Here is a 19614-nt window from a genome sequence, read left to right as displayed (position 1 = left end):
TAACAGGGAAGATTCCTCGGTTAAGACGCCCCTTTGCTTTCCTTTTAAAAGTTAGCGCCACGTGCTCCAACATGGTCCTCTTTTATTTATCAAATCGCTGCCGTTGCCACTCGAAGCTATTTGCCGCACACGGTACCCGTTTGCTTTCTCATTTAATCGGCGAAATTTCTGTTAACGAACTACCTTTCTTCCAAAGATAAAATCGATCAACATTCAAGAAATCCACGCAATTTAAATCGATTTTAAGTTATTTAAGGAATGAAGGAAATCAAATAAAAAATTACTAATTTAATTGAAATAAATCTGAATAATAGATTTCGTCTGTGAACTTTAGTTGTGAACTTTAAGGAAAACGCTAATTTTGATAATTATGTTTTTCTTATTCTTATTATATTTCAAAATATTATTTTATGGTAAAATTGATTAATTTAAAAGATTTAAAAAATACATGATTTTATTTAAAAAAATCTTAATTTTTAATATATATGTTCATTTACAAAAAAATTAGTAATATAATATTATACACTATATTTTTTGAATGAAATATTTTTTCATAAAATGAATAATTTATTTATTTGAATTATTTAAAGTTATCATGTTTGGTGGTCATTTATCTTGTAGAAAAAAGTAATTCGATTTCATTTGATTAATCCAATTTTGCTAGAAATTTTTTTTATATTCTTTTTTTTTTTTTTTGTTAAATCTTTTACATTTTAGGATTAGATTTTATATTAATTTTAATAATTCTTATATTTTTTACAAGCAGATTTCGATTTGAAATTTTCTGTCCATAATGAAATTTAGTAATTAGTATTTTATTTCATTCTTTGAAAAATTTTCATTGCTGTTTTTAAGAATTTTGAGATCATTTTTTCAACTTTTTTTAAATTCAAATTAGATCAAAATTGAATTGTTGGATTGTGAAACATTACAATATATTGTGGAATACATAAATCATATATTTAATAAATCTTTAATAAATCATAAGATAAATATTTGAATTAAATTTAATACCAAGATATTCTGCAAAAATACGCTTTTTAATTTAAAAAAATAATAATAATTTTATATATTCACTATATTTTTTATACTTTTTTTTAAAATCTTTTTAACTATTTTCTCCAAAAAAATTATTTATTTTTTTATATTTTTATGATAAACTTCATCGTTCTCTTTATTCGAAGAACCTTTGTACTTTTTGAATTATTTCATCTCAAAGGATTTTTCGCGATATATAAACGGCCAATAATATTGCAAATTTTTATATTGATTGTATGATCTCTCTAACTAAGAAAAATTTTTTGAATTGAAAAGGAATGCCATAAATATTGTTCTCAGGAAAACTAATCTGCAAATATTTATTATAAATTTTTTCCAAAAGAATATTTATAATTTAAAATTGACACGGCTAGAAAATATTATCTGAAGTCCAAAGATCATATTCAAACTTTAGCCACGCCGAAATGTTTCTAAGAAATATACAATCTCAAAAAAAACTTTCATACAACATTATTATACATTTTTTGTTAAGTTTTTTAATAGTATATTAGAAACTTCATTTTTCTTCCTTTGTTTTAAATAAGACGATATATAATTTTTAATATGAAATAATCTTTAATATGAATATGCTAATGCGTATTAATTATAGATTTTATATTTAGAATTAAACTAAATTGAAATAATGATAAACTTTATATTATTGAATAATGCAATAAGAAATTATGTATAATTTATCATTGAATTTTATCATGTACATATATATTGTAATTAATGATTTTTTGTATAAACATAATCTGTGTGTAATTCTAATTTCATAATAAATTTTCCTTTAATATTTCTTCTTAGTTTCTTTTAATTTAATATGTCTTAAACTTCTTTCTAATATTCTAGCTCCGCAGATTTATTTAAATCTTAATTCATTTTTTAATGTTATTTTTTATATCTAATATTTATGTTTCGAATAGTTAGATTTTACATTTTACGATAAATCCTTTTTTAAGATTTTGTGTTGAATTCTTTTCTTCTGTTTTAAATACTTCCAATTTAATATTTATATTTTCATATTTTTTTCTTTAATTTTTCTAATTTATTTATATTTTTTGATATTTTAAAGATTTTATAACCTTTGCTTTTTAATTTAAATTAATATTAAAAATTTTATGTTCAGACTTTTATATTCTATTCATCTTTCAAAATAATTAATTAATTGCTTGTTATATTTTTTATATTTTACAAATCTCGTGCATAATTTTTTTCTTGTTGATATCTAATAATTGAGCTCTAATAATCTAATAATAGTATCGTTTTCTAAAACATAATTTTTGAAAAGAAAAAATAATACATATTAAAAAGATATTAAAGGGATTCTTTAAAAATTAATATTAATTTCGAGAACTACATATCTATAATATTTAAGTCTTGCAAAATTCTTTTAGTAATTTAGGTAAAATTATATTATATCTGTTTGTTTATATTATATCTGTCGATTAATGAATCTCAGACACTAGATTGATATGGCAATTCGAACGGTGACAATATTTATTTATAGTTTTTTATATTATTTTTGTTATTTATAGTTTTTTAGAATATTGCTTTATGAATAAACTTCTTACGTAATTTTATGAAATGTAGAATAATATATTAATTGTTTATATATAATAATATATTAAAGAGATTATTAGATTTTCTTATTTCAAATTAGATCATGATCGTGAATCGGACTGCATTTCGACATAAATCCGATAGATAGTCGTAGCAATAGAAATATTATTTTCAAAAATTTTGAGTTTTGTAACCATAGAATGTAGCAATGAAATTAGTTCAAATGAGATGAATTTGATTTTTTATTATTGAATTTGATGAATGAACGAAATTATTTTTATTCATAAAAAAATTGATAATAGAAAGAAGAAAATCAATAATGAAAATAGACATGAAATAACAGAAAGCAAAAATAAAAATAACAGGCAATGAATGTGAGAGCATGTTAGACAGAAATTAAGAAGGAATGTAAGAAATTTGCTTTTAACGAAATAAGAAAAATGAAACAACATTTGTGATTTTCCCTAACAAACCAAGAATGCATCTTGACGATTGCTTTATAAAATATCACACAAAACAACAATATAAAGTTTAATATTCAATAAATTTTCTTTTTTTATATGTAAAGATACATCAAATATTAAAATAGAAAATATAATTCTATATGTGTGTGAAATTATTTTAAAGTAGCTGTTAAAAATTCATTGAACATACAAAAAATCGACTCGAGTTGTTAATTCAACCAAGAAAAAACCTCGAGCGCAAATATATCTTCATGTCTACAATTAAATACCTATTTTTGATTAATTTTCGTGCTAAATTTTCTTTTTTATATTTTAATTTTTTTAATTTTTATATTAAATCAATTTTAATAATTTATTTATAATATATTCTTTATATATTATGAACATGAATCTTATATATAGTCATATCATTTCATTATAGTAAAATAAATAAGTATTTTTATAATATATAATTTAAAAAAAAATATTAATCTTCTCAAAATAAAATCAAATATTTTTTGAAATTCGAATTTATTTATTTTTTTAAATTCATTTTAAATATTTTAAAAAATTACTTTTAGAAATTCGAGATTTGATATAAAGTTATTTCTGGAAATTAAAAATTTCTGTTGATTCATTAATAATAAAAAAAAGATGTATGAGTTTGCTTAGATATATATATGTTTTCTTATTTTTAAAATATATTTTAAAATATTATCATATATTAAAAATATTATATATATATAAATATTATCATTTAAAATATACATGTAAAACAGAATTTTTTTTAATTGATAAAATTTTTATTCAATAAAATTTCTATATATAAATATCACTAAATATCACAGAAATATTAAATATACATGTCAATAAACTGTTGATAAACTAAATTTAATTTTAAATTCACCATTTTAAATCATAAAGAGCATATCAAAATCTTTGATTTCTTGCGCGATCGGTATTTCAGAAGATTAGATAGATCATTGATCAACAGATACACAAATCTATTTTATATTTCTTTATACTGTAATTTATGAGTTTTCATTTGTCGGTAATTATCGATTAGTTAACCAATAATATATGTATGTAAAGTAACATTAATGAAATGAATTTTAAAATTTAGAAATTCTAAATTATGTTTATAATTATAATCAAAAGATTATAATTATTAATTAATATTAAAGATTAATATATATATTAATATGTATAATATATATTAATATATATATATTAAAGATTAATATACATATTAATATACATATACATACTATATAGATACATATTAAAAATTAATTATTTAAATATGATAATTATTATAGATTACTTAAAAAATATATTTATTAAAATTTTAAACATTTTTAATTTATTAGAATTTAATTTAATGAAAATTGTATTAAATATTTTAAAATAAATATATAATTAAATATCTTCTATTATTAATTTCAATTTAAAATCAGATAATTCAATATAATTTAATATTCAATTTACATATTAATACAATTGATACTTCTCATTTGTAATATTTGCATTATTTGTCATTTAAAATTTTCGTATTTTCACAATAATAACAATTTCGTGATTCATGAAATATAACATAGAGGACGCCACATAAATTATATGTTCATCATTGATGTTTATCATTCCAAGACGAAGCTAATTTATCAATTTTATATCAACTATCGATATAAAATACATTTAAAAGATTTGTTTCATTTCAAAATAATAAAATTTTCATTGTAATATAATTTAACAATTCAATAAATATAAAAATTTAATTTTATATTAATAATTATTAAAATTTTACATAAAATTTTTTAAGCTGATTATATAATTGATAATACACAATTAAAATTATAATTTATTTTATAAATTTTCAAGATTATAATTTCATTTAAAAGACAATAATGATATATTGTTTTTGTTTTTCAATGTTATAATAAATAACATAATAATATATAAAGTTAACTTATACTTGTATAATATACAAATATATAATTTATACATTTATATTGAATATAATTTACTAAAAAAGTTAATATTATGTTTATATTATATATATTTATATGTTGTATATATATAATTTAGATTATATATCAATAATTTAGCAGATAAATAATTCAGTAAATTAAAATTAATAAAATAAAAATTCATTCTGTTTATAATTTTTATATAATTTTAATATAATATAAGAGAAAGATATATACATACATATATATATATATATTTCTGTAATATGTACATTATAGAAACTTTATTTAATAAAAATTTTATCAATTAAGTATTTCGTAGATAAAAAAATTAAAAAAAAGAACATTAAAGAAATTAAGAAAGATGAACATTCAAAAAGACTTTAATATTTTATTTTATTTTTTTATCACTATTTATAAGAAAAAATATTTAAATGTTATATAATTTTTGCATATTATGTACAAAATTAAATAAGCAAATATAATTATCATTTATTTTTATATGATATAATTATCTTTGTTGAATATAACAAAATTTCACGAAAATTAATAAGTAATATTCTCTATAAAAAACATAAGGTTTCACATATATGTAATATGAAATAGCGAATAGTATAAATATTAACTATAAATTTAATTTAAATATAATAATTGTGCATCGATACAACTATTATAGATAATATGAAATGTAATTTTATATGAAATTATATATATTTTTCGCAATTCATTTTCGAAAATTTCTTGTCATGAAATGAATTATTTATTATCTATTAGATCAAATTTTGAGCGATTTTTCTGTATCTGATTTTCATCGATTAATTCAAATAATCTTATCAGAAGAAATAGGCCGGATTCATAGTAGTATATAAAACGCAATGATGAAGTATTTTATATTAGAATTTTATCAATATTACTACCTAAAAAAGCTCACGTCTAAAGGTAAGTAATATAAACTACAGATTATCATTATAATAATTTACGTATAATCAATTTATTATTATAATAATTAATTATCATAATTCATATCTCTAATTATTAATTAATAATTCATATTATTGTGATGTTAATTGAAATTTTTTATTTCTATATTAGTCTATGTACATTATGCTTCAGAACATTTCGATTAATCAACAAACATAAATTGATACAAATGATAGTGTGTAAATATTAATAAAATTAAATTTCATTAACAAAGTATATAATCAACAACAAAGTTTTAATTTATTTAATCCAAAAATTGTAATGAATGTTTATATATATATATATATATATATATATATATACTATATTATATTATATTTTATATATATATATATATATATACTATATTATATTATATTTTATATATATATATATATATATATTATATTATATTATATATATATATATATATATACTATATTATATTATATTATATATATATATATACTATATTATATTATATTATATATTATAATGAAATTTATTTTGTTATTAGGGTTTTGAATACAATTATTTCTAAAAATATTTTTTATTTATATGACAATAGAGCATAAAAATCTGAACATTTTCATTCGAATATAACAAAATTATATTTAAAAAAAATTTTTTTTTATTAAACTGAAATTTTAAGCGTCGATTTCTATCGAAATGATATTTCATTAATAAAGAAATTATTTTATGAATAACTCATTACTCTTCAGATAAAAAATTTCTATAAAACAGAATTATCTATTATTGGTTTTTGTCACAATTATTAATTGAACTCACGTAAGATTTATGAAAATTTGTGCAATTGCTATAACGATCATAATAATCGAATAATGTTAATTATTTTCCAATTATATTACAGATGAAATTCGTTTTCGGAATTGTGACTTTAATCTTCACAATCGGTCATCTTAATGCCTACGTAGTGCCAAATCTTGGCTCAGGTGCACTGGCCGAAGAATTCCAATATTTCTTAAATATCATACCTATTGACAATGTGATAGAACTTACAAAAGCGTACCTAGTCAGAGACAAAGAATTTCAATGGATCATGTCCTTTATATATTATGATGATATAAAGGATTACATCGAAGATTTGGAAAATATGACGGAATTCAAGAATCTCATGAATTATTTGGAAAATAATGGTCTCGATGCTTATGCTATTTTGAAAGAATTGAAAGAATCCTTAAAAGAAGAACAAGTGATAGTTTCGTCTGATTCTCAGATCAAGATCACTGGAAGTATTAAAGGTTTCATTAAAGATCTTTCGACAATTTTGCCAGTATTCGATTGGATGAACATGTATGAATACAAAATTGAGACCTCTGAAGTATTTAGAAATTTCGTAGAGGAACTTTTTGATTCTCAATATGAGGTTTTATTCACAAGCACATTTACAAATATCCATTTCCAGAAGATGTTAGAACAACTTAAATATCTTAACGTTGACAGCGAAACATTCCACATAAACTTTGTCACCTTCCTCATTATTAAAGGAATGATTCATCATTATTTTTAAATAATAGAAATAAAAATATATAAATCTATTTATATAATTTTCACAATGTGTTGAAGCTTTATTGACAATATAGTATTAGTAATGTAATTATAATATAGTATTATTAAATGTAATTATTATCTATTAAATAAAAAAAAGTAAAAAAATAGAATAAAATTTATTAAATTTAGTATAATGTAATTAATAACAATATAATTAATAATTTAATTTAATAATTTATAATAAATAATTTAATTAATAATTTAATAAATAATATATTGTATTTTGATATTGATAAATGAATGAAAAATGAATTGATTAATGAATTATTATTTTTTTTAAATTTTTATACACAGAAAATATTTAAAAATAACTATAAAAAATAATACTTCCAATTTTTTATGAATTGAAATTTTATTGCCATGATTTTTGAATAATAAGTTTTTTAATTTTTAATTAATTTTAAAATATATTTGAGATCATATATCTTGAAAATTTCTGTAACAATTATTTAATTGCATGCTATTAATTTTATTCTTTCTTAATAGAAGTTATATCAGTTACATAATCAAAAAAGTTATATAATCAAAAATTCGAATGATATCTATAGATATTTATCATATCGATGTCTAATCAAATTAATATTATAGATGAAAACAATATAATCATAATTTTATCAGATAATAGAATTATCAGATAATAGAATATCGAAATTGCAAAAAAAAAAAGATAACAGAATCTTTCAGAATATAAAATTATATGATAATAAATAATAATTTTTAATTAATACTTTTTTAAAATTTTATTTCTATACTATACTAAATATTTGTAATTTTTCAATTTTATATCAATAATATAATCATTAAGCAATAAAATACAAATGATATTTCTTATCATTCTTCAATTAGAATAAAATAATAAGCAAAGAAAAATTGAATATACATATAAAAAGGAATTATATGAATTATATCCTTAATAATTTTTTTTAAATAATTTAAAAGATAAATTTATATAAAGAAATGTTTCTTTTATATTTTCTTCATTTGCACATTTGCAATCAAACATTTATGACTTTTTTGTATTTAAGACATTTATATATGACGTATGAGATACTAAATAAATAAATACTACTGAAATAAGGAATATTTAAAATTTCAAATGAAATTAATTGATCATATGAAAAAAAATGAACATTTATTATTTATTATATGAATAAATCTATTAATTATTTATTATTGGCTAATTAGATAAAATCAAATTAGATAAAATAAGTAATTATAGTGAATCATTTCAATAATCAATCTATTATTTAATATAATAATTCTAAGTAAAATAATTGAAATAATTTTTTAATTTGAAAAACTGTATATCACAAATTTTATTAATATTATATATTATATTATATTAATATTATATTCATTTTAATTTAAAAGCTTAAAATTAAGTATCTTTTATTAAATTAAGATTAAATATCTTTTATTTTAAATGAAAATATCAAATAAAAAGAAGAAATAAATAAAGTAATAATTTCTTTAAATGAAGTAATAAATAAAATTTAAAAATAAGGATTTTCAATTATTTGAAAAATAAATTAACGAAAGTTAAATTAATCAAATTGTAATATTTACTATAAATTTGACTTTTATAAAATTAAATATTAATCATATATTTGTTATGATTATTATAATATAATTAATTAAAGAATTATTTTTTAAAAAGTAAAATTATAATTGAATTTTCTAGTTACTTAAATATTTCAAATTTATTTGAATATTATAATAATTAAAAAATTTTAAAAGTTGATAAAGTAGAAATTTAATTATTTAATATTGTGTATTTAATTTAATATAATTATTAATAATAATACAATCTCTGTATATAAGTGAAATTCTAAAATAAATATCATATTTTTTGTTTTTGCAATTTTTTTTTTTGTTGTTTTTCTTATTTCATAATCAAAACTTCAAAGAGCAATGAAGTTTGCATAAAAACGAATAAAAATTTATACTTGTGAATTTTCAGGTAAATATATACAAAGAAATAATATTTATTAAATTTTCTAATATATATTTAAAATATGCAAAACAGGTAATAACACTAAAAATTTCATATAAATTTCAAATAAATATTAATTTAATCTTAAGTCTGCTTATGATCTATTTTAATTTCTTTTTAATCGTATTTAATATTTAACATTGTTTATGCAAATAATATTAATATTATATAATATTGTTCACATCTTCAAGGTTTATAAAAGACGAAATCACAAAAATATTGATACTGATTTAAAAAAAATTATGTGATAAATGCATTTTTGAAGAACATGAGCGAAATCAAATATGGCAATCTTTTAAAAAAAAATATGGTTTTTTAATAGAAAATGGAGATATGTTTGAAATATACAGATGATTCTGGATTTCAAATAATTATTGATGATGTAAGTATTTCAGAGTATCTTTAATCAAAAGATAATTGAAATTGTTCATAAATCCTGAATCAAATGCCAAGATTGAATTTATTGATTTAATATTGGTTTATTTTTTAATAACTAGTCACTCGTTTAAAATTTATTCATTTATTTAATTATTTAATTTGATTAAATGAGAAAATAATGAAAGCAATATTATAATGAAAGCAATATTATATTTATATTATATTTTTATTTATGATGAATATATGATGGATACAAATATATTTTACATATTTATATTCTAATCCACTTAGCCAATTAATAATAAATTAGAATGCTTATATTTGTTTTTTCGATTTCTATGTAATTTTTTATATATGAATATATACTATATTATATTCTTATTTGTGTATTATATAATAATATTATATAATAATATATATATTATATAATAATAAATATATTAAACATTCAAAATTTATAGAATAATAATATGTAAGTTTTCTAATAATAATTAATTAGTTAATTTTTATGATTAATGATTTTGAATATTTGATATTGAAATAGATATTCCAGTCAGCAAAATAATCAACAAACAAGTATATTTCGAAAAATTTAAAACTTTTTCCTTTAAAATAAAAAAAATATTTGAAACATCAAATAAATATAAATATTTAATATGATAAAATTTTTTACAATTTAATAAAAAAAAAATTAGCATAGTATTATTTTTAGTACTTTTAGTATTTATAGTACTTATAGTAATTACTTTTAATACTCATAAGCAATTATATATTTATTTTTATTTATTTATTATTTATTTATTTTTATTTATTTACTTAATAATTTACAAATATTTACTTATTAATAAAAAATAAAATAATAATTTAATTTATATATATAATAATATACATAATAATAATTATATATATTTATATATTATATAATATTATATATTATATATATATAATAATTTATATAAAAATTTTGATGATTCCCAATATTGAAGCATAATATATGCGATAAAATATATATTTATAATTTTTATAATTTTGTTCCATATTATTTTTATAATTTTATTCTAAATTCATTTGAAGAATATTGAGACATATTCGAAAACTTATAAAATTGAATTGAATACAATTGAATTCAGTAAATCAAATTCAACTAAGAATTTTTTAAGATGCATTTCGAAAATAACGTCAATATTTTATTATAAAAGAAATACATGCACGATAAAAAATGATAATAAAAAAATAAATATTATTATTAAAAGAAGCAGCAATGATTGCAATTTTCACAATTGTATTTAATAAATTATTATTATTCTTCAAAGAATTTGTCATTTGCCGACATTGTCTTCTTTTATGTAATCTCTCAATGTTATGTGATTAACAAGATTATATATTTCTTTAATCGATAATAAAAATACTCAAATTATATTATATATCATTTACGTGAATTTTTCAATATTTGATAATTTTTATAATAAATTAGTATGTAAAATAGATATTCCATTGAAGATGTCGAAATACTTCTATTTAAAAATTATAAGATATTTATTATATTTGTTTCAAATATAAAATTATCTTCTCAGATAAAAAATAATAAATATATTTTTCATTTTACTCAGATAACTTTTTAATTAATATTAATAATAATTAAAACAATAAATAATTTTTGATCAATTTTTTCAATATTATAAATTGTATATCAACAATTTTTATTAATTTAAAATGAAAAAACTAATTAAATATAAAAAAAGTAAATAAGATTGTTAAAATTATAATATTTTGATTAAATATTTGATACTTCAAAAAAACTATCTGAAATTAAAAATTTAAGAAAATAATAATTTTATATGTAATATAAAAAAAAGTTTTATATGTTATATTTCAATATGATGTTTGTCAATGAAAAAAAATTCGAAATAAATTATGAAATTCTCTATATATTCTCTATAGTTTATTATTGTTTCTTTGATATTATATTTATAATTAAAATAATTAATTTTCAAAATTCAAAATAATATATAGATATTTTTTTATGTAGAGATATAAGAATAAATCTCGAATTTTTTTAATCAAAAAATTTATATTACTTTGTTCATCATTTTTATAATTTTCTTATCTATAGTCCTATTAAAATTTCGAAAAGCATCATGATATTGACATCTTGAACTATTTAATTTATTAATTAAATTCAATTGGATCAAAAATATATATAGATATTTTATCATATTACAAATTTACGTCATAATACGTGCACGATATGAGATGATAACTGAATACAATGTTGTAAAACGTAATTAACTTCAATACAATTGTACTATGTACTATGTAATTGATTAGGATTACTTGATTCTTCACATTATCATTTAATACTTAATCTATCAATATTATGTGATCAATATGTCTTTTTAATTTTTTTAAAGAAATAACTGTATGTATATCGTACATTTTTGCAAAAGTTTAACGTTATTTACATGTAAGAATATAAAAACAACTTCCGTGTGATTCTATCTAAACTAATTTCATTACTCCACATTCTATAGAAAATATTCTTTAAATCTTATTTTCATAATATTTTCACTTGAAATAATCAAAAAATTATATAGATTTTTAATATAATAAAAAATTTAAAATATAAATTTTAATTATAGATATTCGTTAATTTATAATTTAATTAATAAACATTATTTCTCTCTTTTTCTCTTTTCATTCTAAATTACCTATAAATGTTTCTCATTTTACTCTACAATAAACATGAATACAGTTTTGAAAAAAATTATTACGAAACTCAGTTGACTTCGTAGTCTACAGCACATAACTATGACACGTGCGTATTAATCCACTATGTCAATTTCAGTTAAATTTTTGTCATAAAGCAAATTAAAATTTCTCGTAACCATATCCAGAAATCTTCTATTCTATTGAATCCTGTGTCAAAGAGATAATATCCGAACGTCATAACCTATTTCATTCTTGTGTTTATCAAAGAATGCATAAAATTTAATAAAAGGAACATTTATCATTATATGATGGCCCGAATCTACTCAGTCATTCTAAACAAGATCCCTCTTTCCTTGATACCTTAATCACGCACTTTCCCATCCGTAAGTTCTGCTCGAGTGTTTAAAAGCTTTAACGTAGCCAAGCAATATTGTTCGAAAATTCAAACTTATTATTCGTTTTTCTCTACGTTATATCCAGACTTTGATCAACGAATCTTATCTTCACATATTAATATCGTGCCTCAAACAAATTGCATCCGAAGAAATAAATTCTTTCAAATCATACAATGATTTCCTTCTAATTGATAATTGAAGGATTAATCTTCCAAAAGAGATGAATCCACAAATCATGCTGGTCAGTGTGGTGGCAGCTGCTTCGATCGTTTTTTTCGGATTTCTCGCTTATCGGATGAGACTACAATCCAACTATCCCGATCTAGCTAACGTGCCACCATTGGAGGATAATAGTTCTCTAGACGAGGATCTCAAGGATATTTTGGCTTTCATCCCCATGTCCGAAGTGCAACGAATCATTGAAAGATATATGAAATATGACGCTCAGATCGGCGACACAGTGAGCTTTGTGAACGATCAGAAGAGATTTATCTTACGCGAGTTCCAAAATATGCCTGAAGCCCATAAATTGATTTCTTTCTTGCGTCAAAACGGATTGGACGTAGATTCTTGGCAAGACAAGATACGATATTTTTGGAAGATGTCGCCTAGGTTCATTAAATACGAACCGAGTCTGGCGAACGGAGGCCTGACTGTAATGATCAATAAAATCTTGGAGACCATACCTATGGACGAGCTGCACGAACTATTGCGACAAAAAGTGAAATACTCGGCGAGTTTTCGCAGATTTCTGCTCGCATTGAGATCAAAAGATTTCCGGGAATTTTGCACCGCGCTCGAATCCAACGATGTGCTACATCATCATTACTTTTGGGCGAAGGAGGGCGGTTTAGAGATCACGTTCGCGATCGAGCTGTTCAACGAACTGTATGTCTATCTTACACAAACTTTGATCACTTAAGAATTGTTATGAATTCGATTATTGAATAAAATATGATAAACTAATATATTATTTAAGTTACGAAAAAGTCAAAGTGATCAATCTCATTGGGATTAATCGTTCGAAAAATAAATCGTATAAAAGAGAAACAAATTTTTGTTCGTGAATACTAATATTGAAGAATTAATCAGAAAAAAATTTTATGGGGAATGAAGTTGATCATTTGATCTTTGATTTGTCGTTTATTTTATTTTTATAGAAGGGAGGAATATATATTTTATTTCTATCTTTTGTCTACATTTATAAAAATTTAATTTCTTTGATAATTTATAAAAATAATAATAATATAAATCTTAATTTTCATATAAAGATTGAAAAATTTTTAGAAAATGAAATTGATAAATTTGAATTTTAATTATGTCATTTATTTTCATAGATGTATATTTTTATGAAAGAAACGTATGTTTTTTAGTCTTTTTCCTGCCTAGCATTTTATTTAAAATTTAAAAAGAAAAAAATTAATCCCAATTTTGATAAAAATTGAAAAATTTTCTAAAAATAAAGTTGATAAATTTGAATTCTAAATCAATTATTTATTAAAAAATTTTTTTAGAAAAAGCAATATTAGTGAATAAGCCAGATATTTTAATAAACATTTTAAAAAGTACAATTGAAAAAGATAAAATAATAGACATATTTTCATATTATATACAATGCGGATAATTTTCAAAAGAAATCATTTCATATAAGAATATCATTATTACATCATTATAAACAGTCGACTTTTTATTTTATTTCGCCAGATATACATTGTAAATGAATCGATATTCCACTTCAATTAAATAATCAATCCTTATATGTAGCAAAAATATTAGATGGAAAATGTTAAGATTATTATATATTATATAAATGATATTTTAATTAAAATACTTGTACGAATTGTTACAAAATTTTCCATTATTGTTTTTTTGAGATTATTATACAAGTGCAAATTCATATTATCGAGAAGTTTTTAAAAATTTCTAAATTATGTTTTTGAAATTATTATATCATATTATATAAATCAAATATTAACAACTATCAAGAAAATATAAAAATTAACAAATTTTTGTTTAATAATTTTTTGATTTCGAAACTGAACGTAAAAATTATGGAAATTTTTTTAATAACTTTTAGGTAAAAAATTTTTTTCTAAAATAACTTTCAAAATTATTGCTTTCAAAGATATCGCTTTCAAAATTTTAAAAATAAAAACAGAATAATTTTTAAATCAATTTTCTTCAGAAATTAAACTTAATTAATAAAAAAAGTGGGACGAAAAATCAAGATCATATTTTAAATGCAAAATAAATATATTTAATTCTTTAATAAAAATCATTTTATTCGTAGGTTTAAAGTATAGAAGCTATAATTAATATAGGTAAATAAGTACGGAAAGAATTTTTGTTAAGACCGGCATTTATAGCATTTTGTTCAAGATTTTGATAGTAAAAATTATTGAATATGTAATGATAATAGCCATGATATTTATCTGACGTAACTTCATCCACAACGCTTTTCCACACTTGCGAAGTTTTAAGTTTATCATTGTATAATTTCTTCAAGGACTCTATTGGAACGATAGATTTAGTATCTTTTATGAATCCATCAATTCCACCGGTAATTTTAAGATTGGATATATTAGAAAAGAATTTTATAAAAATAAATGGTATACGTGGTATGCCCACTTTTTCGTTTAACTGATTCACCAAATTATAACTATTTAAACCATTATGCCACATGAAATTCATCAGCACCGTGAATTCTGGATTAGATTCAACGAATTGCAGCCATTCTTTTAATTCGACAGATTTCATCAGGTTCATAGTTGCTTTAAACTCTTTATCCTGAGCAGTATATGTTTTAGTCAGATTGACGAGATCTGGAAATGGTATCAAGTCAACAAAATCTTGCAAATCCTTAGCGAGAGCGCCGGAACCCACAGCTGGAACTTTGAAAGCATACGAGGGGCTGTTCACGATTAAAGTGATAAAAATAGCCAAAAGAAATTTCATCTGTGAAAAAATTAAAAAAGCAAAATTAAAAGAATAAATGAAATTTTTAATAGAATAAGTAAAAAGAATGAATCATTACTTCTAAATTTTTTTTTACTCTTTTATCATAAACTATAATTAAGAATCATTTACAATAATTAACAATGAATGTTCAAACACTATTTTATAGAGAAATTCAATTGATCTGAAAACCTTGATTTTAATAAAAATTTATATATTTGTAGAAATACATATGATATAATACATATGAAACAATTTTTTTTTCAGCAAAAGTGAAATTTATTTTTAAAATTTAAGAATTCTTTTATATTTTGAAAGAACACTAAAATTTAGATATATAAAATTTGATTCTCTTTCGTATCTTTTCTACATTTTTATTATGAAGTTATACTTAAAGAAAAAGAAAAAAAAATTTTTTGAAACTTTAAGGATTTATTTCGTTCTCTTAAAAATAATATCCCATTAAATATTTCATATATGATCTCGATATATATATATCTTGATTGATTCGTATTTTATAAGAATTATAATAGTATTTTCAAAACTTAAATCTGACATGAATTTTTATTATTAGCAATTTCATTATAAGAATAGTTTAAATATTTTTGTATCATTATATCTATATTCAATACATTTTTTGATATTTTTCTTAATTTTTCTTAAAAAAGTATTTAAACAATTCTAGAAATATTCATATAAAAAGTTGAAATAAAAAATTTAAAAAATAAATTTTATAAATAATTTATAATATAATAAATTAATTATAAATATAAATTTATATTTATAATTATAAATATAATAATTTAATTATATAAATTTTTAATTCAAATTAATTTAAATGTAGAAAAAATAATTTAGATATTCAATAAGAATGATACATGGATGATATGTTTAATTTAATGTAAGTTGTAGTTTCTACTATACATTGTGATTTATTTTATAATTAGTTGTGCTTCTTATGTTTCTCGACACGAACTATCATTGAACCACTTTTAAAATTGCATTTTATATACATGATAAGAATACGATAACATGTTTCGATAAGATTAATCAATTTTTATTAATTAAATTATTATATGATAAATGTTATCTCATAAATTCTAAGTAGTATTTAGTTGATTATTTATATTATTTTTCACTTAACAATATTATTTCTAAGAATTACGTAATTAATTTTGAAAATATTTTAAAAATATGAACATAATCTTTCAATCTAGTAAATTGTGAATCTGTTCGATAAACTTCTATTCAATTTTATTTACTTTCTAGTTTTACGATAATCAATCACTTAAGAAAAATAAAAGTTTTAGAAAGATACTTTGACGAAAAAATTGATATTTGTACTTATTTTAAAAACAGTATTAAGTAAATATTTTATATATGATAAAAAAATGAATTAGATATTTTTTAAGTCGAAAATTAAACAACTTTGGATATTGCATAAATGTGGTGCCTAAATTGATGCTACTACTCGAAAGACCACTTACTACCGTAGGACTATATAATCATTTATATATAATATAATATATATAATATTATGAGCTCCGAGTGAACGAATGATGGTACTTTAACTCTTTATGGCTAATATAATGATTCTGATTGTGTTTTGATGTAAATTGTATCGTCGCTGAATTCTGTTCCATCTTCTATTTTTATTCTAATTCAACTGTAAAATTGTTGTGAGCCTCGATTTGTCCTCCAATCCTTGCTTTTCGTAAAAATGCACATTAAGAAAGAGTTGGAAAGACCAATCGTCGCATTGGAGGGTAAAAGAATGGATTCTCGTTGATTCGTATCGCAGCGCGTGGGGATATCAGAATCCTTGCGCTCGCTTCCGCAGTGATCCATCGCATAGCGTGCAAGTGTAGGTTATAAAATGATTATTGCTGTAATATTTTTATTTAAATTGAAGATCTGAAAAGCCATGTCCGTTTATAAATTATTGTTAGACTATTGAAGATACTCGAACTGAAAATAAAAGCCAGATATCCGATCACTTCACAAATCCTGTTCTTAATAGATATATCATTATAAATTTTATTCTAGGAAATGATCAAGAGACCTAAACCTAAATTATCTATTCAGAAAAAAATGAAAAAATTTCTTTGTCTTTCCTCATTAAATTTCTATTAAATTTAAAATAAAAAGTATAAATTGATGTTCCTAGAGAACAATGTTGTTTTAAGAAAAATATTTAAAGTTGACATTTAAAATTGAATTGAAATTCTATTATGATAAATATTTTCCAACTATGAATGTCTTATCTTAATGATAAAATAATCATTACATCACGTTTCAAGAAGATTTATAATAAATACGCACGAATTATTTCTAAATGAAACGAGTTTTTTTTCTCAGATTCTTATTGCCATTTTTGTTCTTAGCTTAATTTGAAAAATTCTCCTCAAGTTACGATTAAGAAGATTGATTCTGAGTGTCATTAGTTATTTTATTATTTTATTTAAAATCATAATCCTTCCAAATTTATCATTTCATAGATACATTTCATAAATTTGTCTCTTTTCTTAATCAGAGAAAGAAAGAATAGTTAACAAAATTTTGTTGTGTTTTGATTAATGTTTTGATTGATTTTTTATGTCCCAATTTTTCTCAACCAAACTTTATATATATGTATAGTGTATTCTATAAGTTAAAAAAAAATATATATAATTGATATATAATTAAATAATATAATTGAAAGAATTGTTAAATATTTATAACAATAAAACGAAATGAATGATAAATAATGTACATATTTACAAAATAGTGATTAGATCTGCAATATTTATGTATAATAGAAGATATATGTAATTTAAAAATGGAGATGATTTGAAAATCTTTTTTGAATGAAGCAAGTGATCACCAAAATATTATAAATTTTTCAATATTTGAATCTCTCAATCATTTCTTTGTCTTTTATTAGTTCTTATTTTGCGATTGTTGGCAAAGTTTGAAATTCGTATTTATTGAAAATATATGTATCTATGCTCGCGACCGATTCTTGCGAATTTATAATAAATAAATATTATTAATTATATATAAATATATATATATTTATAATATTATAATAATATTCTAATCAATTATAGAATTATTAAGACAATTGATACAAGCGAAAAAAAAATATAATCGAAAAAATTACAAAAATGTTAATTATATTGAAACTATTCAGATTATATATTGTCATAACTCTTCCAGTGATTCAATTTCAGCTAATTATATTCAATAAATGCTGAATTTCGTTGAAATGATGACCTGTTGATACGAAATGAGTGCTGATGACGAGTCTGCTTATATATTGATGATGATAATATTGATGGTCGTGGCAATCTTATTATCGTGGTGGATTGGATTTTGTTCCTCGATCTTGTCTCGTTATTCGTTCAGTTTACTTGTCTCGCAGCATTTCTGATTGATGATTTTTGTTTTTTTTTTTTCTTTTTTAGAAAATCAATTGAGGAATACATGACACTCATATCTGTTCCTTTCACATGATAAAAATTCTTGATGGGATTCTTCTTGAAAAAGATAGAATGATGTCTAGAATGAAGATCTCCAAATCGTTGTCTGAATTTAAGATCAAAAAGACTGTCACAAATTATCTCCAAATTATTTTTCAAAAAAAGTACCTGGTTTATAAT

The 19614-nt window shown here is 19.9% G+C and overlaps 3 protein-coding genes across 3 annotated transcripts; 2 read left to right on the top strand and 1 right to left on the bottom strand.

The window, feature by feature from the left end:
• The first annotated feature begins 5854 nt into the window (after positions 1-5854).
• On the top strand, positions 5855-7540 carry LOC102654781 (protein G12). Its single transcript, XM_026443038.1, has 2 exons — positions 5855-5950; positions 6843-7540. The coding sequence occupies exon 2, from the start codon at positions 6843-6845 to the stop codon at positions 7500-7502; it is 660 nt and encodes a 219-aa protein (XP_026298823.1). The 5' UTR covers positions 5855-5950; the 3' UTR covers positions 7503-7540.
• Positions 7541-12623: 5083 nt separating this feature from the next.
• LOC724117 lies at positions 12624-14170 on the top strand. Its single transcript, XM_016917877.2, has one exon. The coding sequence runs from the start codon at positions 13239-13241 to the stop codon at positions 13938-13940; it is 702 nt and encodes a 233-aa protein (XP_016773366.1). The 5' UTR covers positions 12624-13238; the 3' UTR covers positions 13941-14170.
• A 1082-nt stretch (positions 14171-15252) lies between these two features.
• LOC100578347 lies at positions 15253-16990 on the bottom strand. Its single transcript, XM_003251541.4, has 2 exons — positions 16898-16990; positions 15253-15973 (listed from the first exon to the last, which is right to left on the bottom strand). Exon 2 carries the CDS (start codon positions 15971-15973, stop codon positions 15311-15313), a length of 663 nt encoding a protein of 220 aa, XP_003251589.1. The 5' UTR covers positions 16898-16990; the 3' UTR covers positions 15253-15310.
• Between the last annotated feature and the right edge of the window lie 2624 nt (positions 16991-19614).

Source organism: Apis mellifera, linkage group LG1 (assembly GCF_003254395.2).
Source record: "Apis mellifera strain DH4 linkage group LG1, Amel_HAv3.1, whole genome shotgun sequence".
Classification (NCBI taxonomy): Eukaryota; Metazoa; Arthropoda; class Insecta; order Hymenoptera; family Apidae; genus Apis; species Apis mellifera.
The sequence above is the reverse complement of the archived record's forward strand: the minus strand, read 5'-3'. Positions and strand labels throughout refer to the sequence as shown.

What these genes read in the sequence shown, in the direction of transcription:
- LOC100578347 (XM_003251541.4), bottom strand. Translation starts at nt 15,973, where the DNA reads ATGAAATTTCTTTTGGCTATTTTTATCACTTTAATCGTGAACAGCCCC.
- LOC102654781 (XM_026443038.1), top strand. Translation starts at nt 6,843, where the DNA reads ATGAAATTCGTTTTCGGAATTGTGACTTTAATCTTCACAATCGGTCAT.
- LOC724117 (XM_016917877.2), top strand. Translation starts at nt 13,239, where the DNA reads ATGAATCCACAAATCATGCTGGTCAGTGTGGTGGCAGCTGCTTCGATC.